At 36.9% G+C, this 25,360-nt stretch overlaps 1 protein-coding gene across 1 annotated transcript; it reads right to left on the bottom strand.

The window, feature by feature from the left end:
- Positions 1–866: 866 nt before the first annotated feature.
- Positions 867–22,554, bottom strand: LOC104522139 (probable global transcription activator SNF2L2). The gene is made up of 7 exons (XM_010164349.1): positions 22,462–22,554; positions 20,444–20,661; positions 9,936–10,041; positions 8,674–8,775; positions 3,739–3,871; positions 2,452–2,594; positions 867–1,775 (listed from the first exon to the last, which is right to left on the bottom strand). The coding sequence occupies exons 1-7, from the start codon at positions 22,552–22,554 to the stop codon at positions 1,740–1,742; spliced, it is 831 nt and encodes a 276-aa protein (XP_010162651.1). The 3' UTR covers positions 867–1,739.
- Between the last annotated feature and the right edge of the window lie 2,806 nt (positions 22,555–25,360).

Below are 25,360 nucleotides of genomic sequence, written 5' to 3'. Positions count from 1 at the left end.
TCTGAGATCAGTGATATCTCTCTGTGAAATACAGGGTCTTCTGTTGAGATGGGGGACACACTGGGAATTAATGTTTGAAATTGCTAAAACTAAGCAAAGCTGACTTATCTCAGCACAAGGCTAATACACATACACACAGGCACCAGATAAACTTATAAATTGGTTTTCAACCAAGCAAGAAAAACCTGAAGCAGGTGACATACCTGCAAGGCAGTATAAAGAGATGTGATGTAGACACATACTGAGAAACACACCGTTCAGGTAACAACAAAATGTTCTGTTTACAAATCAACTCCTAGGCTTGCACATTTTCTACTCAATGTATGTTCAAATCTGAGAAGTTTTGTTTTTCCAGACTAGCAACATTGACTGTAGATAGGTAGTTCATATGTTTACACTACCACATCTTAGTGCATCACAGCCCTGATACCTCAAGACAATACTTAAAATAAATGGACTTCTAGGTGGGCTGATTACCCGCATAACTAATTGTGTTCATGCCCACTCAGGCCTACGGACATACATTTCCTGAAAGAAAAATAAATGTTTATTTCATTGCTTAAACACTTCAATTGTAAATAGGTATGAACTACACTTTTAGTTCAAGGTATTATTTTACTACCTCAATTTTATTATTCTTTTTTAAACATATATTGCATATCTTCTCTCCATCTCTGGAGATACTTCTATGGTATCTAAATGAGTTCTTATTTTACATTCAGGACAGACCTCAGTGAACTTCTCTACAGGTGACATTCCTGCCCTCTCATCCATACTATAAAAAGATTTTTGTGGAACTGATAACACAAGGCCGAATCTATTGAGCTAAATCATCTCTTTATTAGGAAAGCACCAACACCACATTCTTCAAAATTACTGGAATTTTATTTGCCTCAGGCTTATGACTTGCAACCAAAGACATTGTGCAAAGAAAGCAAAGATTAAGTACACTTTAGGGAAAAGGTGATAATCCACATTGGTAACATAGAAGATTAGTCTGATGAAAGAAGCCATCCATTACACTATATAGATTGCAATATTGAATAGCATTTTTTTTTAACCCAAGTTTTTTAATTGAGGAAAAAAAGTTAAGCAAAGTTTACAGTAGACATAAATTTGATACAATTCATAAAGCATTTTTCTGAAGATCGTCAAGCGTAAAGTGGAAAAACTTATATGGGACAAGGCGGATGAAGGCTAACTACTGTACATTTATAAGCTATTAAACAAAGTTGCATATATGTACCACAGTGTAAAAAACCAATACAGAACAAATAAAAACTTTGAAAACTGCCTGATGAAAAATAAAATAACCAGTGGCTTTTAATGGCTTCTCCTGGTTATCAATGCTACAAAAGACTTTTTTTTTTTTGTCTTTCTGATGCCACTGAAAAACATCCTATCAAATTATAAAACCAGGCACAATCAAACCATTACCAAGTTAAACCAACCCATAGAAATATACTATCAACCCACATATTCCATTACAAGCTTTTTTTGTTGTTTTGTTTTTAAACTTTTTGAGGCCCATTTGGTCAAAGTATGTTACATTTTTTTCCTTTTTTACACCATGATATCATATGTTTGTCTGGCACTATCCTAAAGCTAATTTATAGAGAATGAGAATACAGAAACAACCCAATGTCTATTTGACAAAATGAATTCACTGGGTGTAAAATAGGAGAAGGGAGAAGAGAAGGGGAAGGGGTCAGTTCTGCCAAGAAAATAAACCCTATGGATCACTCATCATCACTTCCGCTTGCTTCCGACTGGTCCTAGAGGTAAGAGACACAAGACAAGTAAGAAATTCTTTGCCAGTTATTCTGTGGAATTTGTTAAAGAAGGAAAAAAATGAGTAAAAAGGAAGAAAAATTGCAATTAAACTGACAAATCAAGACAGCCTTAAGAAAGGTACTAAGTTATGTAATAGTTCTTTCATGACATTTCATTTAATTGCTGTAGACTTCTTTACAGAAGGAAAGACACACAGTCAGGAAACACCACACCTTCAATTCAACCCAGACATTTAAAATCACCGGGGAAGAGGTCTGTTTGCAATTGTAGCAAAAGTAGAAGCTCTTACAAAAAAAACCAACCCCAAAACCCCAAACAAACAAACAAAAACCCCACCAAAAAACCCCCCAAGCTAGGAGTTTTTTGTTTATAGACAAAAGCAAACAGACCATGAGGTTTAAAGGTTCAGTAATAGTAGGAACAGCTCCCAGAAATAAGCTCCAAACTTCTTAGACTTCTTGTCTTTTCAGCACTGGGACCAGATCTCATCAGCATACCCAGATACAGTTAACACCCCCCGCCCAATTCCCGCAAGATGATTAAAACAGATTAAAAATGTGCTTAAGCATGAATAGATGAGAATTCTGACAGCAAGCAGGACAGGGTAGAGATGCAATCACTGCAACCGCTTGCACAGCCTCAGTGAACAAAACTTACATTTTCATCTTGATCCTCATCACTATCATCATCACTCACGACAGGCTTCGCTTTTGCTCGGCTTTGCCTCTTCTTGCCTTTTCCTTTCTCCCGACTTTTTTCATCCTTCTTATTTAGCTTGATTTTGACTTTCACTGATTTTGCTGCAAAAGTTTAATAGCATACATGAATGTAACTTTCACTCATCAACTTTTAAATTCTGCCTCTGTTGACAGAAATTTATCCCTGGTAGCAGCCTGAAAAGATACTCCCCTGTGTTCTTCACCCGGACTGTGGAACAACGAAGAAGCTTTTGCTTTTATTTCCCTACTTCTTGATACTTTTAACAATAATTTGTATTACACTAAAGAATAACTTTTTAAGTTGACCATGTGCATCTTCTTTTCCTTCTCAGAATGCATGGTGTCTACAGGGAGTAAAAGGTCCTGTGAGAATATACACATCTAAAAATACATATGGAGAAATGTTTACCCTTTGTACAAACACACATTTTTTTCTTTTAAGCAACAGAAATGGTATGTGGAGGTGACTGGCAAATTTTGAGTTGACGTCTTTCTGAAGAACATGTTAAATTCCTGATTCGAAACCACTCATTTCCAAGAGAACTTCTAAAGCTGCATGCTTTGCACACTCGCGTGATGTACTGGGAAGAGTAGCTCTGGGCCCAGTACTACAGTTTCTGTAAACAGACCAATAGAGTAGCTGAAGAGTACGGGTAGACGCATTTGGTGGCAGAAACTGGAATGAAGGGGTCCCTCCTTTTCCACCATACCATGTTTCCAAGCTTGCAGGGACTGAATGAGTGTCACCTCCTGCTTCTGCAACAATCAGAGTTTCACTTAATCCTTGTTGCACTGAAGAATACTTGCAACATCTTCTGGTTCTTAACCAGATGATGAATTTTATATATATATCACACCGGACTTGAAGGTTTATCACTCATGGAAAAAGACTGTCTCTAACCTTTCCAGGCACTTCTATTTACAAATTACATGAATTAAATGAGGATCAGAAGGGTTTATAAACACTCAAGGCCAGTCAGATCTGCTTCCACAAAGCACCTCTGTGATTTGTTTGCAGCTTAAAGATAGTCTACTCCAAGAGATATAGCCAGAACATACAGCCAAAAGGCTTCAGCTGAATGCTAACATTCAAAGCAGCAAACTTAGAAGTTACTTTCACCAATGGAAAACAGAAACTTATAACCAGTCTTCATGCAGAAACTGGAAAACCTCCCCTTCCATCCCCAGATGTACTTTCTTTTCAGTATTTAGTAGGAGGACTCACATTCTGATTCTGATTCTTCTTCTTCATCATCATCTTCATCATCATTGCTTTCATCCTCGCTTTCTTCTTCTTTGGCAATCTTCTGTCGTGCACTTTTGAACACAGACTGAAGAACAATGGAATCCTCATAGATCTACAGTATGAATGCAAACCAATGTCAGAACTGTAAAGTCAGGCAATATCAAACATTCACAGCAGAGACCTTAATTTCCAGTGCAAACCCACAGAGTATATGGCCTTTTCAAATACTGAGCAACAATGCTTGTTGCACAAATTTTACAAGAAATGCCAGATTAATTTTTTATGGTCTAAATGAAGAAATCTGTCAATAGTGAGCCACAAAAATACAATTCTTAAAATGTATGACATCTAAAATGTCCATTTAAGAGTATTTTTCTTATTATTACCACAATGGTGTATTTTCATTAGATCATAAAAGCTTTGAAAAACTGCCAAAGCAACAGACTTCAGCAGTAAGAACCTTAATTAAAAAATGGGTTATAGTCCAGCAATACAGTAGATAACGACAAATGGCTAACCCTCATGTTAATTATCCTTAGTTTTTTCTAAAATCCAAAGTGGCTACAAACAATAAAATTTATCCCAAGCAGCTCATTCCTTCCTTTCTCTCAGATCTTAAAAGACTAGAGGGGAAAAAAATAAAATCAGTGCTTGTTCTAAACTCAGCACCTGTCTCAAACATTCTGTAGCTTGCCAAGTATCTTGAGTACATCAGATTTTCTCTTTAACTTCAAGCATGAGTAGGCTCTCAAGAGTGAGCAAACTACATTTGTTCCATAACACTTTTCTCAGATTAACAGAGTAAAAATCTCGTCTTGCTGAGTATCTGGGACTTCATAATCACCTTAACAAATGAGCTTGTATATTTTGTTTTGTAAAATGTCGGAAGCCAAGCACTGGGCAATTCAGCACTAGACAATTAATTAGTAGAAGGGTACAGAATCATAGTGTTTAGTTTTATCATCATCACCATCATCACCTGAACTACCCTGGCGGTCATACTGCTTCTTTGGCTAAATTACAGACTTTATCATATAAAGGGACACTGGATATTTGTGAGAAAGGTAATGGAAGGATTTTTGGTTGCCATTATGTAATCTGTATATTAAAACTAATAAAACTGCTCTAATAACCTGCAGGTTCAACAAAGTGAATTAGAAAAACTTTGTTCAGAATAATTTACATGAAATATGCAAACTCTCTTTTTCACTTGACTGACAAGTCCTTTTTAGAAAAACTGCCTCTCACTGCAAATAGTTCCCCATTCTGAAGTACCATTGTGCTTTTTTAATGAGATGTTTGCTCTTGACTATGGTAAAATTTCTTGACACACATATAATGATCATGAATGTTTTGAAAAGGCTTTTCTCCTGTTGTCTTACAACATTAGAGGTCTGTGAGACTGAAGGCTATCAACTGAAGCCCCTGAGTGTGGGGAGTGTGGAAACATATCCTGGCATACCCTGATAGGACTGTAGGAACTGAAGGGGTATGTGTCTGGACATACGAAAAGGCAAGTCTCAAAACAAGGATATCAGTAGCTGAGTCGACAAGATACAAGGAAGGAGCCTTGAAATGTATCCAAAGATGTAGCCTGGCAAGCAAACAATAAAGGATGCACACAAAGTCCATCAGCCAACCACTATGCAGAAAAAGGTGCATGAACAGCTCATGCTATGAGTGAACAGACAAAAACATATTAATGGAAGTGTGTGATTTCATTAGTTTGGGCTATAAATATAACTGTATTAAAACAAACAAATGGCCTCTTGCTTGATCATACTGATCATGTGCAGAGTCCATGATTGCGTTCCCACACCTGAGTTCTTCCTGAGGAGTTCTTCCTACTTATTTTTCTTAGGCATAGACCTAGCACATTCCACTGTTTGTCGGAATGGTTCTTTCAACTAATCCTGCTGTCCTTTCTCAGAATAAAGACTTTTCTAAAATGAAAGTATTAAGGATGCATACAACATTTTTTTTTTTTTTAATGCCAGTCGCTACATATTTAAGGTATCACTGTGACCTAGACTTTGAAACAGAATTTCCTAGGGAAATAAAGAGGTTTTAGAATTATTTTAACCTCCTTAATGTGGAATTATTTGTAATATTCAGCATCTATTCTGATCCAGAAAAACCTGGAAAAGCTGTGCAAATAAGTTTTCCTATTTTGGCCAAAATCCAACTCCTACAGGTGTCAAAAAAAACAAGCAGCCATGACAGTGGAACTTCCTTCAAAAAGTGAGAAGCAATGACAACAGAACTTCATGATAAATAACAACAGTCATAACAAATCTTCTGTTTCAATAGACACATACTATTTTTAACCCTTTAGGTGCTTGTGTTTCATTTAACCATTACAACATGAAAATTGCTTTCCAAATTGGTAAGGTTGCGTTGAGGACAAAAGCCTCAAACCCTTCATAAGATTCCAGCTCAGATGGAACTGCTTTGCTCCAAGGAAAAGCAGCATGCATCATGCTAACAGAACAAACATGCAGAATTTCACTTGGAGTCACTGCGTACTTATATAACTGCCTGAATTTGCTTTTTGGTTTTGGGTGCACATGCAAATAATCTACTCTACTGCAGTGAACTAGTATGTCACAGCAAAGGTGGATCCAAAGTATTACAAAGAACATGAGGTAGCCTTAAAAACTGGAGGACTGCTGAAGTGTGCTGCAATTCACTGGAAATCAAAATGAATGGTATGAGAACTTACCAGAAAGAAACCTAAAAAAATCTTACATATCAGATATTTGGGCTTCATGTAGTAAAATGTAATACTAACTCTGGTAATTATTGTTGGTACATTGTAATGGAAAATAACATTGCAACAGTGTAATACAGGGTGGGTTATTTACAAACAAAGCAGCAATATCCACTGAACATTTCTACCTACTCAAGATTATTCCTGTCAATCATACCACCTCTGCCTAACAGGAGACCATTTTCCCATTAGCAACTTGAGCCATTCTGACGAGAATAATTTCATTATTTTTCCTATTTAGCTACTGATTTTTCTTTGCCTCTTTGTACATCCTCTACCACCTTTTATCATTCTCTTACATCTCAGTGACAGTCTTTGGTATTAGCTTTCTTTCACTTTTTCTTTGGTTTTGCATTTGTTATCGTTAGATATTTATAGCTGTTTTACTGCTATATGACTAAGTAGGAAACCAGCAATTTATGTTTGGACATGTAGCAAAATTTTGTCCCATGTTTCCTATCCTAATTAACTTTCTTATTAAAATATTATTTAGCTGATTTATTTTAGATTTTTTTGATACAACTGAAGACAGCAAATATACCACACATACATGTAACAGAAAACATTTTCTGCCTCTAGATAGCAAAAATAATCACAAAATGATGAGTTATATTCAACAATCCTTCATAATTAATTGCATGCTTATTTTCATTAATTTTCAAATTTTAATAAAAACTCCCCAGGTTATCTAAGGGTTATCAGTAATGTTAGGAATTTGAAGGATGTGTTAATATTGGCACCATCAGCCTTCAGCTTACTTTTACTTAAACTGTGTCTTTTAACACAATTTTTTTCTACTTCAACATTACAGTAGTTGTCTTCATGTTCTCTTGTTTCAATTTAATATTGTGTTTGCATCACACTATTTGGACCTCATCTATAAAAATAATAATCCAAGACTATGTTTCACTGTATTAAGAGACCACTTTCTTATCCGCCATCCAGATTTTGTAGTGTCTCCTTTTGTGTCCTGCCCTGAATTCACAGCATTGATTGCATTCATGTGTGTGAAACATCTTTTTGAGATTACAGATTTTGCCTTCTAAACCTCTGAGACTTATCTAGGATTTATTATTACTATCTCTTAGAATGGACACTGATCTTTCAACATTAAAAGAAAAAAATTACGAGAGGGTTCAGAGAGATAAAGCTTCATCCACAAAGCTTTTCTGCTGGACAAACCTTGAATTTGTACCTTCCATTAGCAGAACTGAAAAGTTCACTACAAAGTATTTCCACAACATCGCATCCTAAGCTGTACTGTTACATCTTCTCCTTCTATCATCCACTGTGGTAAATCCAAGCTGATGTATCACTCTACATGCAATGCCTTTTACCATAGATTCAAATAGTCTTACAGCAGATGTAAACTACACACAGATCAGAAAAAAACTCATCTCAAAATTAGAGTTAAAATCAATTTCTCTGCATGCACACACTGCAGCTGTGTCTAGTAAATTCTGGATGATTCTAAGAATCTGGGTATTTTTCTCTATTCAAAGTAAGAATTAAAACATAGAGTCTAGACACAATTCTTCCCCTGTACTCAGCCTTGGTGAGGCTGCACCTTGAATACTGGTGTCCAGTTTGGGGCCCCTCATTACAAGAACGACATTAAGGCACTGGAGTGTGTCCAGAGAAGGGCAACAAAGCTGGTGAAGGGGCTGGAGAACAAGTCTTACGAGGAGCGGCTGAGGGAACTGGGGTTGTTTAGTCCAGAGAAGAGAAGGCTGAGGGGAGACCTAATTGCTGTCTACAACTACCTGAAAGGAGGTTGTAGGGAGGCAGGTGTGTGTCTTTTCTCCCAGGTAACTAGTGACAGAAAAAGATGCAGTGGCCTTAAGTTGCACCAGGAGAGGTGCAGATTGGATGTCAGGAAATACTTCTTCACTGAAAGGGTTCTCAGGCAATGGAACGGGCTGCCTAGGGAGGTGGCTGAGCCACCATCCCTGAAGGTGTTTAAAAGACAGGTAGATGGGGTGCTCGAAGATACGGTTTAGCAGTGGACAGGTATGGTTGGACTTGATGATCTCAGGGGTCTTTTCCAAGCAGAAGATTCTATGATTCTATGTAATAATCTGCAAGGACTGAAAACATCAGCTAGGGGACAGCTCTATGTTTAACAAAAAGTGGTTCATTCAGACCTGTGATCCCTCCAAATTGAATGTCTGAGCATTGTGACACAGCAACATGACATCTTTCTCCAAGTCTCCAAGACTCCGATACTTATGGTTGCGAATTCTTTCCTGTTGCATTCGTTGAGGAAATGAAGCGAAGTATGGATGGGCAGTGGTGCAGAAAGAAAAACAGCAGACAAGACACTGAATTAATATTTGATTTCAACATATTAAAAGCTTCATTTTTATAAATTTTACCTAAGCATCAAGACAAGTATTTGTTTAAAACAAATAAAGTAAGTCTTAAGACATATTGTGAACATATTACTTAAAAAAAATACACCAGGGTAACAGAGTAAAAATTAAGCAACTGCTGTGTGAACTGTAAGGGACAAAAGTAACAGAAATGGAGCTCTTTTGGTAAAAGGAGTTTCTGTTTATCCTTTCTAGCACAGAAACAAAACAAGCTATGACATGAATGAAAGCCAGGGTTATGACATCACCTAACAAGCAACAAGCTGTCTAAACCCTATCTGCAAAACTGTGTTTGGATCTGTGATAGTTTAGCTGGCAGCCAAACAAGACACAGCCACTAGCAGTGCCCCCTTCCCCCTGCCCCGCCCCTTCCAGTCAGCCCCGGTTAATACACTAAACATGACATATGTGATATGGAATATCTTACTGGCATGTCCAACTGTCAGTTCTGGGGTTTGCTAACTACTACACTTTTCTTCTGTACTCTCCCCTTCCAGTCCTCTGTTCTTGCAAACAGCCCAAGCACCATGTCCTTGTAGTTATCAACACTGTTCTCATAACAGTCCTCACTGAAACCAAACCACAGCGCTTTCTAGCTACTAAGAAGGAAATTAACCCTATCCTAGCAAAAACCAGGACGGGATCTGACCTGGCTGTTCCAGGATGTGATGCTACTTTATAGATGACTATATTTCCCCTAGAACCATTAACCTTTGCAAACACTGTGCTTTTATCAAAAATGTGCTTACAGATTCACAATTATCTTTGCAAAAAGGACACTGAGATGTCATCTCAGAAAGTGTCATTCATGTCACACTGCTACACTTTGATTTGACTTTGAAATTACAGTGATATACTGCAATATACACTAAACAAAATTCCTAACAAGGTATACAACAATGTATAAAATTTAAGCCTCAAACACAGGTACATACAACATTAATGCTGTTGTAATTTTAATGACAACTTCATGCTCATCCTTCTGTATAACAAAAAGCAACTGAATAATCTCCACTTCCAAAAAAGGCTCCTACCTTTATCTTTTTGAAGTCCACAGGTTTCCTAATCAATTCATAATACTCTGGTAATTCTTTCCGAGACGGGAGCTGAATGAAGACTTCACTTAGCTGCCGCCCTGAACTGTTGAAAAAAACAAATCCATAAAGCAAAGAATTACTACAACTTTCTCACAAAAAGCAGACACACATACAATCTAATCATAAGGAGAAAAAAAATCACAATTTTTTCTTTCAAAGAATTAGAAATTGAACCCTGCTCTGAGTTTTTAATTTGGTACAGATATTTAATTTACAATTTAAAACATATCCTTTGTGCTGTTGTCCTAACATACCACCATCATTATAGGATCATACATGTAGCAGGCTTTATAGAAGCATGATCAGGATTTGAATCTGAATTCCATAGTGTCTGCTGAGTACAGTCTTATCCTTTTCTCAGTTTCGTTTTTGTGCTGGTTTTGCCTGGAATACATTTAGTTTTCTTCATAGTAGCTATATAGGGCTATGTTTTGGATTTGTGCTGAAAGCAGTGCTGGAAATATAGGGATACTCTAGTTGCTGCCAAGTAGCGCTTACGCAGTGTCATGGCTTTTTCTGCTTCTCAACCCCCCAGCGAGAAGGCTGGGGGTGCACAAGAAGCTGGGAGGGGACACAGCTGGGACCGCTGATCCCAACTGACCAAAGGGATATTCCAGACCATATCATATCATGCGATACCACACTCAAAAAGCTGGGGGAAGAAGGAAGGGGGGGATGTAATTTGGAGTTACGGTGCTTGTCTTCCCAAGTTACTGTCACACATGCTGGAACTTGGCTTTCCTGGAGATGGGTAGTAGTGAATGAATCCTTGTTTTGCTTTGCTTACGTGCACGGTTAAACTGTCTTTATCTTAACACAGGAGTTTTCTCACTTTTACTCTCCTGATTCTCTCTCCCATTCCACTGTGAGTGGAGTGAGTGAGCAACTGTGTGGTGCTTAGTTGCCAGCTGGGGTTAAACCATGACATTTTCATAATTTCTAGCAAGCGTCCCTCCTGTCACTCTAAGTTTACCTTTTTTTTGGCCATTTTATAGTTGTTTTGTACCTCATCATCCTAGCAAACCATTTGTTCATACTGATTTCCACTATATCAGATGCTGACTGCTATCAGACTAACTAGGTGTTACAAAAAAAAAAATTATTAACTTACATTAATGACTGTTAGATTTTTGAGAAGATCATTGTAATGGCACTGAAAATCACTATTGCCTTTTGTACTTCTTCAATCATCTAAAATAAAGCAATGTGTTATCTAAAAACCTTTCATAATCTAGGAACACTGCCTAACACTTACAGGTGTTCAGAATTTCTCAGATTTTCAGATTTCCCACTGTTCACCTTTATTAATAGCCATTTTAACACTTCCAAATTGAGAAGTTTTTAAAATCTTATTTGTGGCTTCCCAAATAACACATGACTGTAACTCACCTGGAGAGGAAATGTGTTGATGGCACTTATTAGCTTAGTCTTTTTTTTTTTTTTCCTGTGTGCATGCCATTTTTCTCACAAAGTAGAAGAAAAAAATCTCTGCTGAGAGGAACTGTAATTCACTGCACACAGCATTCACAAGCATCTCCCAGCCCACATTCACATGCCTCCTTCTCTCACAGCTACTCGAAAAAGGCTCTAGTTTCTCATCTGCATCATCGGGTGGTAACTCAGGGATACCAAACGTTCACAGGAGTTGGGCAAGAATACTGCCAAGTCCTGGTCTCCACCTGAGCCTCTCTCTTGCAGTCACCCTCCACATGGTGTGGGATCTTATCACATTTAACTAATACTGAATCGAAGCAATTCTGCCATGGAAGATAAGTATGATAAAAAGCTCTGCTGTTTATGAAAGCCATTAATGCCTATCATATCTTAGACATTTAATGCCTGAAAGAGCGTCAGTATTTCAGGAGATACTATTTTTCTTATGGACCCATTAGACCAGTGAACAAGCAGGAATAAACAGAATTTCCTCATTTCCTAAGTAGTTGTTGCTCACCTAATCCAAAACTTCTTATTGTTCCCAGTTTAGTCCTGGGACACTTGCTGCTTATATACCTTGCATCATAGAGGACAATAATGTAAATGTTCTAATCACGGCTTGCTAATCAGTGTTGTTCAACCAATATCCTGGGCACCAACTGGCAGCTAGAGTATTTTTCCATCCAATGAAAACCTACAAACCAAAAGCCTCTGTCTCATCCTGACAACTTTTGCCTGACTTGTGGCAGCAGAAGTGGTTCCCCTTGCCTACTCAGCAGTAACTACCATGCTGCCTCTTAAATTACAGCAAGATTATGGCACATGCATGGACAGACTTCTGGGTGCTGCTGCTAAATGATGAGACAAGGTGGCATACTGTGCACCTCTGTTTGGGAAGGTGAGACTGAAGTCTGTCTACCGATATGAAGACCACCTGTACCTCACACTCAGGCAGTTACTAGCAATTTCAGCCAACAGATCTGATTTATTTGGGAAGCACTCTGTTACTGAAACAAAATAATCAAATAATTGCCATCCCAAGTCTTACTCTTTCTCTCCTGCCAGCAAACAATTGTGAAACTCAGGACACTGCACCTCCCATCTCCTTTGGTACTGATGCACATTAAAGAGACAAATTCATTACTCTTGCATTTTCCCTGTCAAAGTGGGAGCTGTTTATACTATGGATTTAAAGGCACCAATCTTGTTAATGTTCTATGTGAGTGACTATGTCATGCCACATGACAGAACTTGTTTTCATCTCAGACTGCCCTCTCAAAGAGAATTTGGAAGCAATACAAGGAAAAGCAACGCATTAAGTACACACTACACAACTGACTAAATTAGCATGTGTTTAACTTCTTTGCAAATTGAGGACTTCAATTTTTTTTTGTTGTTGTTAATAAAGAGAAGTGTTGAGCACTCACAGCTGCAATCGAGATCAATGAAAATTGTTCTGAACGTATAGAACAGTGAGCAGTCTGAGAAATCAGACGTCCGGTGCCCAAACAGTGTCTTAAAATTTGAGTTTCTATTCCTCATTTGTAAAATGAGAATAAACTGTTGTTAAAAAAGTTCTGTATCTACAAAACTTATGAATCTACAAAATCTACAGAATCTACAAAATCTACAAAACTTCACACTCCTTATGAATATCATAAAGAAGCCCCAGTGAAATTCAACCATTCATTAAGTGATCAGTGCCCACCTTGTATATGGAAGGCACTGGTCCTGTGAAAAAGCAAAGCAAAGCAAAGCAGTACACTATTGTGCCACCTCACAGCTGACTAATGTACGTTCCTGAGGGAACCACATTAAGTTTCCACCTTTCTTCTGTTATATGCTACATTTCTCTGTGCTTGACTTCACAATCTTTTAAAGAACTTATTTTAATAACTTGTGCAAAATACTGACATATGATATAGATTTAAGCTAATCCTTTTAAAAGTGTGAAAAGTTGTTTTCAAAACTTTGTGCAGCATGAATCTGGATCTTCTATACCGAAGAACAGAGTTATCACTGCTGTGTTTTAAACTTCATCAGCTTTATTTTACTAGAAATATCTATTTGAGAAAAATTACTAAACCACTGATGCTAGTGTTGCTTCAACTGTACTTCAGAGTCTAACAACAAACAGAATGATTTAAGTAGAAAGGAAATAGCTGCTAATAATCTGATTTTGACCAAATTTTAAAATATGTTTAGTGCATTTGTTCTATTAAAAATGCTCCTGATGATTATAGAGCTTTTTATCTCATGGCTAGATATATTTTTTTTCTCTTTTTACATATACACACCCATCTTTATATTTTATTTTATATTAAAAATGTAAGAGTAGTAAATTACTGAAGAGCAGTATCTGATTTTCAAGGAATAAATCTAGACAACTGTGATTTGTTCACACATTCTATCAGACTAAGAATGTCACTGAAAACCTTCAAGCTTTTGCTTGATATAATTAACTACTGAGAATCATTTACAGTCATGAAAGAAAAAGCATTAAGGGCATGAAATATGCAACAGACAGAAGACTAGTACCTGATTTTGACTACTCAGATCAGTAACAGTTTATTCTGTTCTATCATTTTTATAGAACCTCCTCTCACAAAAAAAAAAATATTATCTTCTGCTCCCATATATATGTGCATCTATACTGCAAATTAATGTGATCTTTTCTTAAAGAACCTAAAATGGCTGTGTTGTGGATACAACAGGAGAAAATTAGTAATTATTAATGCAACTCGGATTTTAATCCCTGTCCCTGTAATTAGTAAACAATAAACACAGCATCTACCACGTAAAAAACATGCGCAGTAAAAACCACTTATGGTTGCCTAGCAACTAGCAGGATACATGCTGAAGGGAAGAAGGAACAGAATACATTAAAAGACTTGACTGCAAAAGAACTGTGACTGACAGTTCACTGCTACTGCATCAGCTCAACATGCTATTCCTGTGCATGTTCACATAAAAAACATCTGCATGCTGTGTGAGTTAAAAAACATTAAGAAATACTGCTCATCTTAAAAATATTTTTGCTTAAAAAAATAATTGTGGTCAATGTTTCTGATTTTCTCTCTTATTTGTCAAACTGCTTATAATGTGTATACAAGCATACATTTCCACCCATTTAGTCAGTATTATCTTCAGTGGAATTAAATGCAGGAACAATTAGGTCTCATTTGTATGAGGCTCCTTTGGTATTTATTTACCCTGGCAGTATGTGGTTGCCACTGATTTATCAAAAGTATTACTACTATCAATACTCTTTCTCCTTTGGAATCAAAAGGAGAGGCAACTATGAAGCTAAAACTGCAAGATGTTCTCCTATTTCTGGCAAATTTCACACTTTTAACAAATACTCAGATTCTGTTTAGAGTAAGTAGGATGAAGAGTCCTGCAAGCCCGCCCTAGTCAGAGTGCTCAAAATCAGAACCAAGGTGTGCAAATTACAACTCCTAATCAAATGCAACAAGGACAATGTCAAAATGGAAACTCTAAAAAAAAAGCATGTGTGGCGGAGGAGAATAAAAAGAGCTTACATGGTGAGGTGGTTCCTCCATATATAACAACTTCCAACAGTAACCCAGCTATATAGGAAGATGATTTGTTTTCATTAAATGTATTTAATGGTTCTTCCTTTTTTGAACTGACTCCAGTAATACATGGTGGACCTGTCCCCATCATTGAAATCAAAGTGGTTAAAAATATAATTCCGGGTTTTGACATATGATAATGCACTCCTTTACTTTGGCTTGGCTATAAACAAGAACTACTTGCTTTGTGTGTTTGAATACTCAAGAGTACCAGTTGGCATAATTAATTACTAGTTAGATTAGTAATGGCTAATTACATTACTCACCATTTTACAACAGCTAAAAATTGGCAACTTGAGAAAACGGCTGGAAATAGCCTGAATAAAATCAGTTTCACATACAGAGAGAAAGACTCTCTCCCTGAGCTATGTCCTGTCAAAATTAGAATACTATGGGCATGAATTTGAACATTTTGGCTTTAATGATGCAGATCAAAATGCTAAGCACTACAGACTGGGTAAGTCTCTTGCCAAGCAGGGAACAAGGACAGGGCAAAAGAAACCCACTGTCCAATTTTCTTACCAGCTTTATTAAATGTGGTCCAACAGACATGAGCTATGAGGAGGAAGCTTTGTGAAGTTAACTGGTACACCATGCGAGTCCTTACGTTAAGTCTCACGAACAGAGCAGAAAGCAGGCAGATCACAAATGAAAATCACTGTATGTAACAGAGCTATCAGCATCCTAGGACTCTTGAAGTCAGCTGTTGCTATCTAAGCAAAGCTAATGCAAACTAGCAGTAGCATCAAACTGGCACCCAGACAGGAAACATCAAACTGATGCAAGGTAGAAAAGGACAGTGGATTTGTAGGGAAGCTGAAGGATTACAAGCTGTAAGTATCATTCTTTTCCTTCACTTAATTTTAGCAACCAGGAAAGGGTAACTAAGCTTACAGCTTGCATTCCTTTAAAATAAAAAAAAATAAAGGAAAACCTACAAAAGAGAAAAAAGAGTTTGGGAGAACTAAGACTGCATGTGCATGATGCAAAATCAGCAGCTGGGGCTCAAATCAGACATACAAATTCCTTATTCCGAATAGAACGTCTATCTCCAGTAAAATTGTCCTTGCTTTCGAAGGGCCAAAGCATTTAAACTGGACGTACAAACTAATTTTGCTTTCTGAAAACACAACATATATATTACACATATGATTCTATGATTATGCACTTCTATGGGCATTCCTAATTTTAGAGTGAGGGTAGAGACAGGTTAAAAGCATCAGAATGGGAAAAAAGTGTGACAATACTAGACTGATACATTTCAACTTGTTCTCTTCTAAACAGGTGTTTTACGTTGCAAGATTAGAACAAGGTACAAGGCTGCAAAGGCACTTAAATCTTAGTTTAAGAAATAATTGCAACAAAATCCCAGATTAAAATCTATTATCGTAAATTGAGTCTGCAACAATGATGCAGATACTTTACACTGGAGAACCAGGATCATTTGTGTAACTGGAAAGGTGTTTCCAGGTCCCTGTATCTAGGGCATTGGTATTGTAAATAATCATATAAAAGTTTTTTAATCAAGGAACAAATCTATCTAGGTATTTCTGCCCCACTATTCCGCACAGAAAGGTTCCAGAACTCTTAAGTTAACAACTAGAAGGTATTAATGAATGTTAAGACTTATATAACTGTGTGATCAGCATCCTGTATTTTACGTATTTCTACACTCTCCCTGTGTTTATGCTTCCCTTCTTTCTCAGGTGAATTTACTGAGAGTAATCATCTTCCCCTCTCAGATTCTGCTGTGTTTGGATAGACAAACCAATCTATTTCTTCTTGCACAACTCTTCCATGCTACTTGTCATTGAAACAATTATTTACATTTGTCTCAGTGTAAACTAATCTTTCTTGAATGGAAAAGCGTTCGAGTACTATATACAGCAACTCAGAAGCATTAATGGTGTCACGTATAATGGCACACACATATAATGAGTACTTCCTCATCCACACAAGCAACAGTGTCAGGGACAGGCTCCTCTCTTCTTATGGCTGGGCAATAGTGATGGCTCATAGTTAGCTGTGATCAATAATTTCTTTGCCCAGGTCACTCTTTTTCTGTCAGCTAAATATGATGAGATTCCAAATAAAAAAATGTTTCCAATTTTTAGTTTGTAAGTACCTTACAATGCACTCTGAGGTACTGTATTTAATGCTGGTTCTTTCACTCCAGATTTAACTGTGTTCAGTCCTCCACAAATACCATCCTAAAGCTGGTATTTTAAAGCTTGGTATTTTGGCTAGGACACTCCTCATTTCTTAAAATATATCATTAATATATGATGGTGTATGCCAACACCAATTTTTCAATAATTTTTGTGGTATCTTCTTTCCAGTTTAATAGTTCCTTTTTCAAGAGTGTCTTCAGTTACATCTTTTTCCTTATTTTCACTCAGATTAGAGAGCTTACTCATTCTAACTCCTTTTCCTTTCATATTAGCTTGCATTTTCCTGTGGTACCTTAACAAATGCTTTACCAGTATCACAGAATAGTTTGGGTTGGAAAGAACCTTTGAAGATAATCTAGTCCAACTTCCCTGGACTGATGACATGACAGATAAAGAGTAATTTGACCTCAATGTTAACTTCCACTGTTGCACGGAGTTCTTTAACTGGGGTTTTGCAAGTAGCTGGCTATCTGCCTTGGAATTTCCTTTTTGAAGAACCATATGCTGCATTTCTCTACACTGAACATTTACCTCAAATGTTGCTAATTTGTCTGTTTAATCTTATTTTGACCTTTATAAAATAACTGTGTAGCTCAAACTACAGTTTACTAGAGCTTATTGTTTGTATTATTGTAGCCTCTAGCTTTCATAGACACAGGCAATCCAGCTTATTTTGTTGGATGCTTTTTAACGAAGGCAGGAAAGGATTGTTCTTGTTTCCAAATGCCTACAACAGAAGTCCAATACAAAACAATTAGGAAAGTATTTGGAGACTCCTTCCTTGCATCAACATTATACAGAATTGCCACAAAAAAAGCAGCCAACTGGTACCCCATATTTTAGTGGGCATCATGGAAAAATGTTTTCTTAAAAAGAAAGATTTAACAATAACAGCAAAGTGGTTCTGTATATACAAGGAGCTCTTCTCAAAAGAAAGGGGAAACATGAGATAAAGCACATAGAGATTTATTAGTTTAGCAATGCATTCTCTTGATTTTTTTGCTTGCTGGTTTATTAATTACAATAAAACTTATTAATATTGTAGAATTGCTTTTGACAAAGTAACTCAGGATAGAGTCAGTTAAAATTTGGATGGGTATCACCTGACCATCTTTTGGGACACAATCAGCTCTCCATGGTTGGGATCAGCCCTCTGGACTTTATCATAAAGTAGAGATAAAAGAATCTATCAGCACTGAAAATTTAAGCTAAAGACAAAGATGATTTCAAGCATTCATATACTAAATATGAACAACTTTCTTTTTTCCCCAGATGAAGCTCATGGCCTACTTTTCTTCCAATTAACCCGTCCCTCTATGCTTGTCCCAATTGCCTTCACACACACAAAAGCACAGAGGTGAACAAACATGAACCCCCAACGAAGCTAAAGGGTTTCAATGTCTAAAATCCACTTAATTCTAAAGCTGCAAATCCTGAAAATGTTCATTGAACTCTAGAACAACCTTAACCTCAAAGATTTTAAGATATTAAATTTGCAATTCTGTTCTGACCCAACTTTCACAGGATTGGGTGGTTTGATGCTAGCTCACAAAAAATCACAATACAGGAACCTGGAACATTTTTTGCACGGCTCATCGCACTGAAGAACTCAGTTTAACATGCATTTTTAATTCCTAACAGAATAAAACTCTATACACTTTCTGAAGTGGGAACTAATTCTGTCTTGCATAAATGTGGGCTCCTGGGAGAGGGAATAGTATGCTTTGTCACTACATAATAGCACAGTGGTCAACTTGTTTGACAGATCATACATGAACTGCTTGGGGCACAAGTGACGGGCAAAAATCTTCCACTTCCCCAGTAACTATCAGTTCCTATCAGTAGCTATCCCCTACTGAAGGTTAGTGGAACTAACTTTGCTATTTTAAAAATGAGAGGTAGGCACCCTGATCAGAAGTGTCTAGCTTCACGGGAAGGCTCAAGGCCAGGGATCCAAAATTAAGAGATGCTTCTTTTCCAGCCCTGACTGGAATACCTGAACTTTAAACACTTCTCCCTTTTCAGCTGTTTTGATAGTTGGGAATCACAACAAGCTGAATACACTAAGTTTGTAGTCAGCTTCCTGCTCACCGTGTTCATTGCTGTGAATCCTGTTCTGACGCAATAAACTTTTCAATGTAGTCTAGAAAGAGCCCAGAGACCACAGGATGCTTCATCAGTTATGTGCCAAAGAAGTCAGGCATCACAGCTCTGTGTGCTCCAACAGATATCGCCCAAGCTAACCTTGTATAGGCAGACCCAGAACAGCAGCTGCAAAAAAGGAAGTGCAACTTGCCATCTGAAGTCACAGACTTTATGTTGTTTATATGCAAAAATTAAATTGTTACACTTGTGTGGGTCACTTAATGCAAATACTTCTTGATTTTCTCTGAATGTATTTAATATTCATTTAGCTTATAATTGCTCCTTACATGATTTAAGTAATTCAAGGTACAGCAAAGAAGGGATAAGCACACAAGAAGGCTTTACTGATTTTTGGCAAATAGAAGTTGAGTTAAAAACCACAATTTCCTCAAATAAGTGTGATTCAAAGTTGCTATTAATTAATTCTCAATTCCCTTCTCATGAAGCATAGATAAGTTTCACTTTGAAAACCTACAAAACAGGTCTGCAAATGACACTTCAGATTAGCAGCAGTACCTTTTCCTAAGGTCCAGCTGTTCAGCATTTTGTTATGCTGAAAATAGGGATTTCTAACAAACAGGCTTCCATCTCAGCTGCAGACAACATATTATGCTCAGTATTTATACGGTTTTTCCTTTGGCAGTTCAGAGGCTCATGATACAGGTTCTACATTTTTGGGGAAGTCTTTTGGGTCATGGTGAGACCCATGTTAACCTGAATTAATAAATCTGTAGCCGTGTATTTGAAAAGATTAAACTTAACACATGCTGCACCACCAAACTGGGGAAAATCCCACTCAAGCTAAATGTTCTTAAGTATACCTCCTGAGCAGAATGACTCCATTTCTAGGCAGGAGCTCTATGCCTACTTTCTGTATTTGTGTTTCAACAACTTCCTATCACACAGGTCTTTAAAAAACCCTCTACAAATTATGAGACATACAGGATCAGGCTCTAAGCGAAATTACTCTTCAGAAATCCTGAGTCAGCATGTCCTCCTAAAAGTTGAGAGTAAAAATGAAACCATTAAAAAATGCTGAGAGATATATCAACCGAGAGGGAGAGAGCATGTGCGACAGAGAGATCGTCTCCAAGCTCACCTGTCCTTGTAATTTATCACAGTATCAATGATAGCATTCATTTGTTTTGTCAGTTTGGGTGGGTTGGGTGACAATTTCTCTGCAGGAGGTCTGCCTCTTCTTTTCTTTGCTTTCTCTCCATCCTCCTTCCCAGAATCTTTATCCACATTTCTTCGTCTCTTCCGTTTTTTAAGCCGGACTTCCTCTTCCATTTCTTCCAAATTGCCGTCTTCAATTGCCTGACAACAATGGATTCAAAAAGTATGATTTTTAAACAAAAATTTTGCAAAGAGAAATAATAAACTGTATTTAAAAACAAAAATGCAACCCCATAGGATGCAGAGAATTCAACTCAAAATGTTCAGCTTATTTATAAACAAGAGTACAACAAGGAATTGAGTTACTGGCAATCAAAAAGACACTAGACATTAATTTGTTCTGAGAATCCCACTATCATCTAAATAGATGCATGTTTACCTGAACTTTGAATTCCACACCAAAAGACACTTTCACCCACGATAATGGCCTGTGGTACTGTGTCAGTAAGTGTACAACAAACATTCATTTGTTCACATCAGTGGCAGTTCTGGCTTACGTAGTTCCATGCAAAACAGACTTTCATACCGTATGTTTTCAAACAGGACAGTCTAAACTCTGCTCAGCTCCCAAAGCCAGGTCATACACAGTTCTTTGCGCACACAAACAACACATAGATACTTTATGCAGTAATGACACATCTTCTCTTCCAAATACTTTAAGCAACTTCCAAATCACCTTCGCGTTAAAACTATCTCTAAAATGTATTTTATTCTAGAATAGTAACCAACAGATAGGCAGAAGCACTGGCAGTACAGTGTTTTTATTGCAAAAAGCACGGATAACATGGGATGCAAAAAAACCCAAACCAAACCTAACCAGACAAACCCCCAAAAAACCCCGCACACAGTCACAAACAACGAACACTAGTTTCAATTACCTGAATGTATGCTTTTAACCAGACCAGCAGCACTATGTAGAGGGATAAAAAAATTGCTACAAAAAAACAAACTAGGAATAAAGGGAACCTGTTCACACACTATCAGATCCAGGTGATAAAGCAAGAAGCTGAACTTTCTTGATGTGGGAAAGCCAACAAAAGAAAAGAAATAAAAATACCAGGTCATAAGAGAACTAAAATTAAAAACAGAAAAGCCCCCCAAAAAAATCTTAAAAACAGGCTTTCTGATTAATGATTTCTCAGAACATAACTGACTTTAATATTTGTCCCTTTTGCCTCTTAATATTGCCTTGAGTACATGCAAATGCTAATCAATCCTTTCTCGTAGCTGAAAGAGCTCTTATCATTAGGCAATTACCTTCATTTCTCCACAGCACCAAACATGGCTAATATTTATGATCATGTGAGCATAACAATCAATATAAAAAGAGTGATTACAGCCCAGAAATAATTTTTCTCAATTGTATACACTGTCTCTTGAAAAACATTTCTGAACAAAACCTGATGCACAACCTGGCATGTTAAAAACACCACTGGGATTTCAAAATCTGTTTCCTATGCATCCTCCGATGTGCAAATCCACAGAACAAACACGAATGCAGAATCCTGAGGGAGAGCCTGAAACTAGGCCTTAATAATCAAAAGACAATTTACATCATGCTTCCACAGCGTTCAGATAACCACTATGAAGGAGGCTTGCGATCTCATGAGTTAGGAAGAAAAAGGAAGGAAAAAAATAATAATAACAACCAGCACACAAATTCATTAATATTAATCTGGCTAAAGCAGGACACCCACTATAAACCACTGCGGCTAACAAAGACTAAGAAAAGGAAATTTCTCTGCATATCTTGGAAGCCAGAAAAGCTAATAATAAATACAGCATGCAAGGCTGTCAACAGTTAATGTCACTGCTCTCCTTAAGCACTCAGTTGTACATTGAAATACAGAGAACACTGACTTTTGATGTGTTACACACCTACACATGCCTGTGATGGAGTTCTACTGAATCTTCAAGACGGCAATGAAAAAGGATATTTACCTTACCACTATCAGCAGGCCGGCTATCGGAAATCACAGTTAGTGGGGATAAAATTAACAAGCCAGCAAAGCAGCGTGCTGCTAGTCTCTTCATCAGCTGATCAGGAAAAAAAAGAGAGCTGGGGAAAGGCTATGTTTTCATATACAAGTAATTTTATTTTACTGAAAATTTAATACTGAAAGGATTGTGGATACTGAAATCTGCTGTTTCATTCTACCGACTACAAGGCCCAAAGCCTTCCTCCTTCAGCTTGCTTTAATATTGACAACTACTTATTGTATTTCTTCCCTTATTATTCTAGGTATCCAAATCAGAATTTTAGCTGGGCAGTTACTGATTCTTGTTACCATTTTAATTGTAATAGCACAATTAGACAATTTCATGTATGATTTTAAAACTGAAATAGGCTGCATGCATTTTAATGATGCATTTATTACAGAAAATGTATTCCTACTGCTCCACAGCGAACAGATCAGGTTTTTGTTTTGGAAACTGATTAACAAAAACCATTCTGATTTACAAGAAATTAAAAACCTAAACCAAACCAAGTTATCATTTTGTTAACTGTGGTAACATTTTGTGGTCCTTCAGAAAAGGTATTCACAAATGTAAAATATATTTATAGTTTTGTTTGCTTGACAAATTATCTGCCACTAAAAAGATAAAAGTGGTGCTGTCATCACAGAGTTTACTAACATCTCATTTTAGAATTCTGCACAAAAATCCTGCTTGGAGTATATAATATTTAAAAAAAAATATATATCCGGACATGGAGAAAAAATGAAAGTAAAAAAGAAAAAAAAAAAAAAAAATATCAGGACAAAGAGAAAAAATGAAAGTAAAAAATATTATTTTAATATTACATATAGCAATGTAGTAAAGATAAAAAATAAAAATAAAACCCAAGCAAACTAACATACACTTTTGCACTCTTCAAATTAGTGACTAGCAGATAGCATATTAATTCTCAGCATACTACAGATCTACAAGCAAATATTAAACTATCTACTTAGCTAGTAATGCATCAATCAGTTACTATACTCAGCTTTCAAATTTTATACGCATGAATGTAAACTTGGACAGTTTTCTTTAATTTAAGACTTTAGTGACACCACTTGAAAACCACTAGGACAACACTAGCAGACCAAGCTGTTACTGTGACATTAGTTCTCAGGTGCACATTTATATTTTGCATATGAACAATAATATTTAAAACTAAACCTATATGATTTATGCTGCCTCAAAAGATGGCTTAAAACAGTATAACATAATTCAATTATCAGCAGAGATATTGATGTTCAGTGCGTACATCTACTCACATGATCCATGCAAGTGTGTATGAGCAACAATATATTTATTAAACTAATTAATCTGACTAGGCTCTTTGTTAGAAAAGTTTACTGTTCTAGAGCTGAAGTGCCAAACTTCCAAACCTTTACCAGTATAACAATGACAGACATCTCCAGTTACTGACAGATCATGAGCTGTGTGAGAATGGAAGATAGCACAGACATCTCCCAGGCTCAATTGCCTCTGGATTAGTGAGGTAAACAGCAAGGGAGATGAGGAAAATAGTGCAGACATAAAAAATTAACACTTTCCTTCTCTTAAGGAAACAGGACAAAAGGGTACAATAGTTTGGTGACTTCACTTTTTAAAAGAAAGCTGTGAAAATTTAGTATCAAATTTTGCAAAGGGTTGGGCATCTCATGACAGGCAGAGGAACTCATGGAAGTGTGAGGAGACAATGTTAAGGCCAGTACTGACAAAATCTTCCTGCTTTTCCAAATCTTATTGCTGTATCCTGGTCCACGTACACAAAACAATTTCCTTGCTAAAGAGCTAAGAGCATGTAGACTTCTTAGGGCACCAAAATTTTAAGAAAGAGCATACTGACCACAGATTAAAGAAACCAAACTGCCTTCCTCTAAAAAGAAGTGTCCCCTGTGCCCCACCACCAAAAACCCAAAAGTAGATTTTTCAGAAGGCAAGTAGAAGTCACTTCTGAGAGAGCTGGCCTTCCTATTGCTACTTGCAATTACATTTTCCTCTTCATAAAGGAAATTAGCTGTTTTGAGGTGAAAATATTCTTGGTGAACATGGATACAGCTACACAAGCACCACAGAAACAAAGTAAAGGTCAAATGGAAACTGTTCTGTTTCTGCATCTGAAGAGCAGGACATTATGCAAAATGCAATTATTGCAAAAACATGTAAACTTATAAAAACTGAGTCTTCTCAGATATGCTAAACTTCCACAAAATAAGAAAACTTTCTTCTGTTCAAAAGTGAAATCTGATTTAAAAGATAAATAAATAAATAATTAGTCTCATTCCTCCCACCCCCAAAAGGCAAATAATGATTTTAAACAGAAACACTCAAACTGTTTTTGCACCTATGAGCTTTTCATAAGCTCTGGGGAAAGAGAGACTGAGAATAGCAGGACCCACAGCCTGCTCAGGGAGCACAAGGAAAGTGCTTCATTAGAGTGAAGGAACTGGGTGCTAAAAAGGAACAACTGTATCACGTTGCCTACAAAGATGCTTTGCTTAACCAGTCAGAGCATTGAGAAGATACATCCTTACTGTATTAAGATACTGAATGTGGAACTACCAAAAATCATCATTATTCTATAATCTACAGCTACTTAGCCAGAGTCTACAGAATTATCTCTAGTTGTCTTCTGTAGTTTTCAAAACTAAGTGTGATTTACCCCTCCCAACTGATATACAGTTTACTTTATGACTTGTTAAGAGGATTTGAACAGCCTTTTGACCAAGCCAATCTAACCTAGGAGCAGCAAAAAGAGGGGGAAAAAGAATTCGAACAAATTCTATACCAGAAACTATTGATATCAGCCTCTTACTCTTTATCACTGAACCGTTTTGTTGTGGCGGGG

This window comes from Antrostomus carolinensis, unplaced genomic scaffold (assembly GCF_000700745.2).
Source record: "Antrostomus carolinensis isolate BGI_N321 unplaced genomic scaffold, ASM70074v2 scaffold943, whole genome shotgun sequence".
Classification (NCBI taxonomy): Eukaryota; Metazoa; Chordata; class Aves; order Caprimulgiformes; family Caprimulgidae; genus Antrostomus; species Antrostomus carolinensis.
Note: the sequence above shows the minus strand (reverse complement) of the source record. Positions and strands in the feature narration are given on the sequence as shown.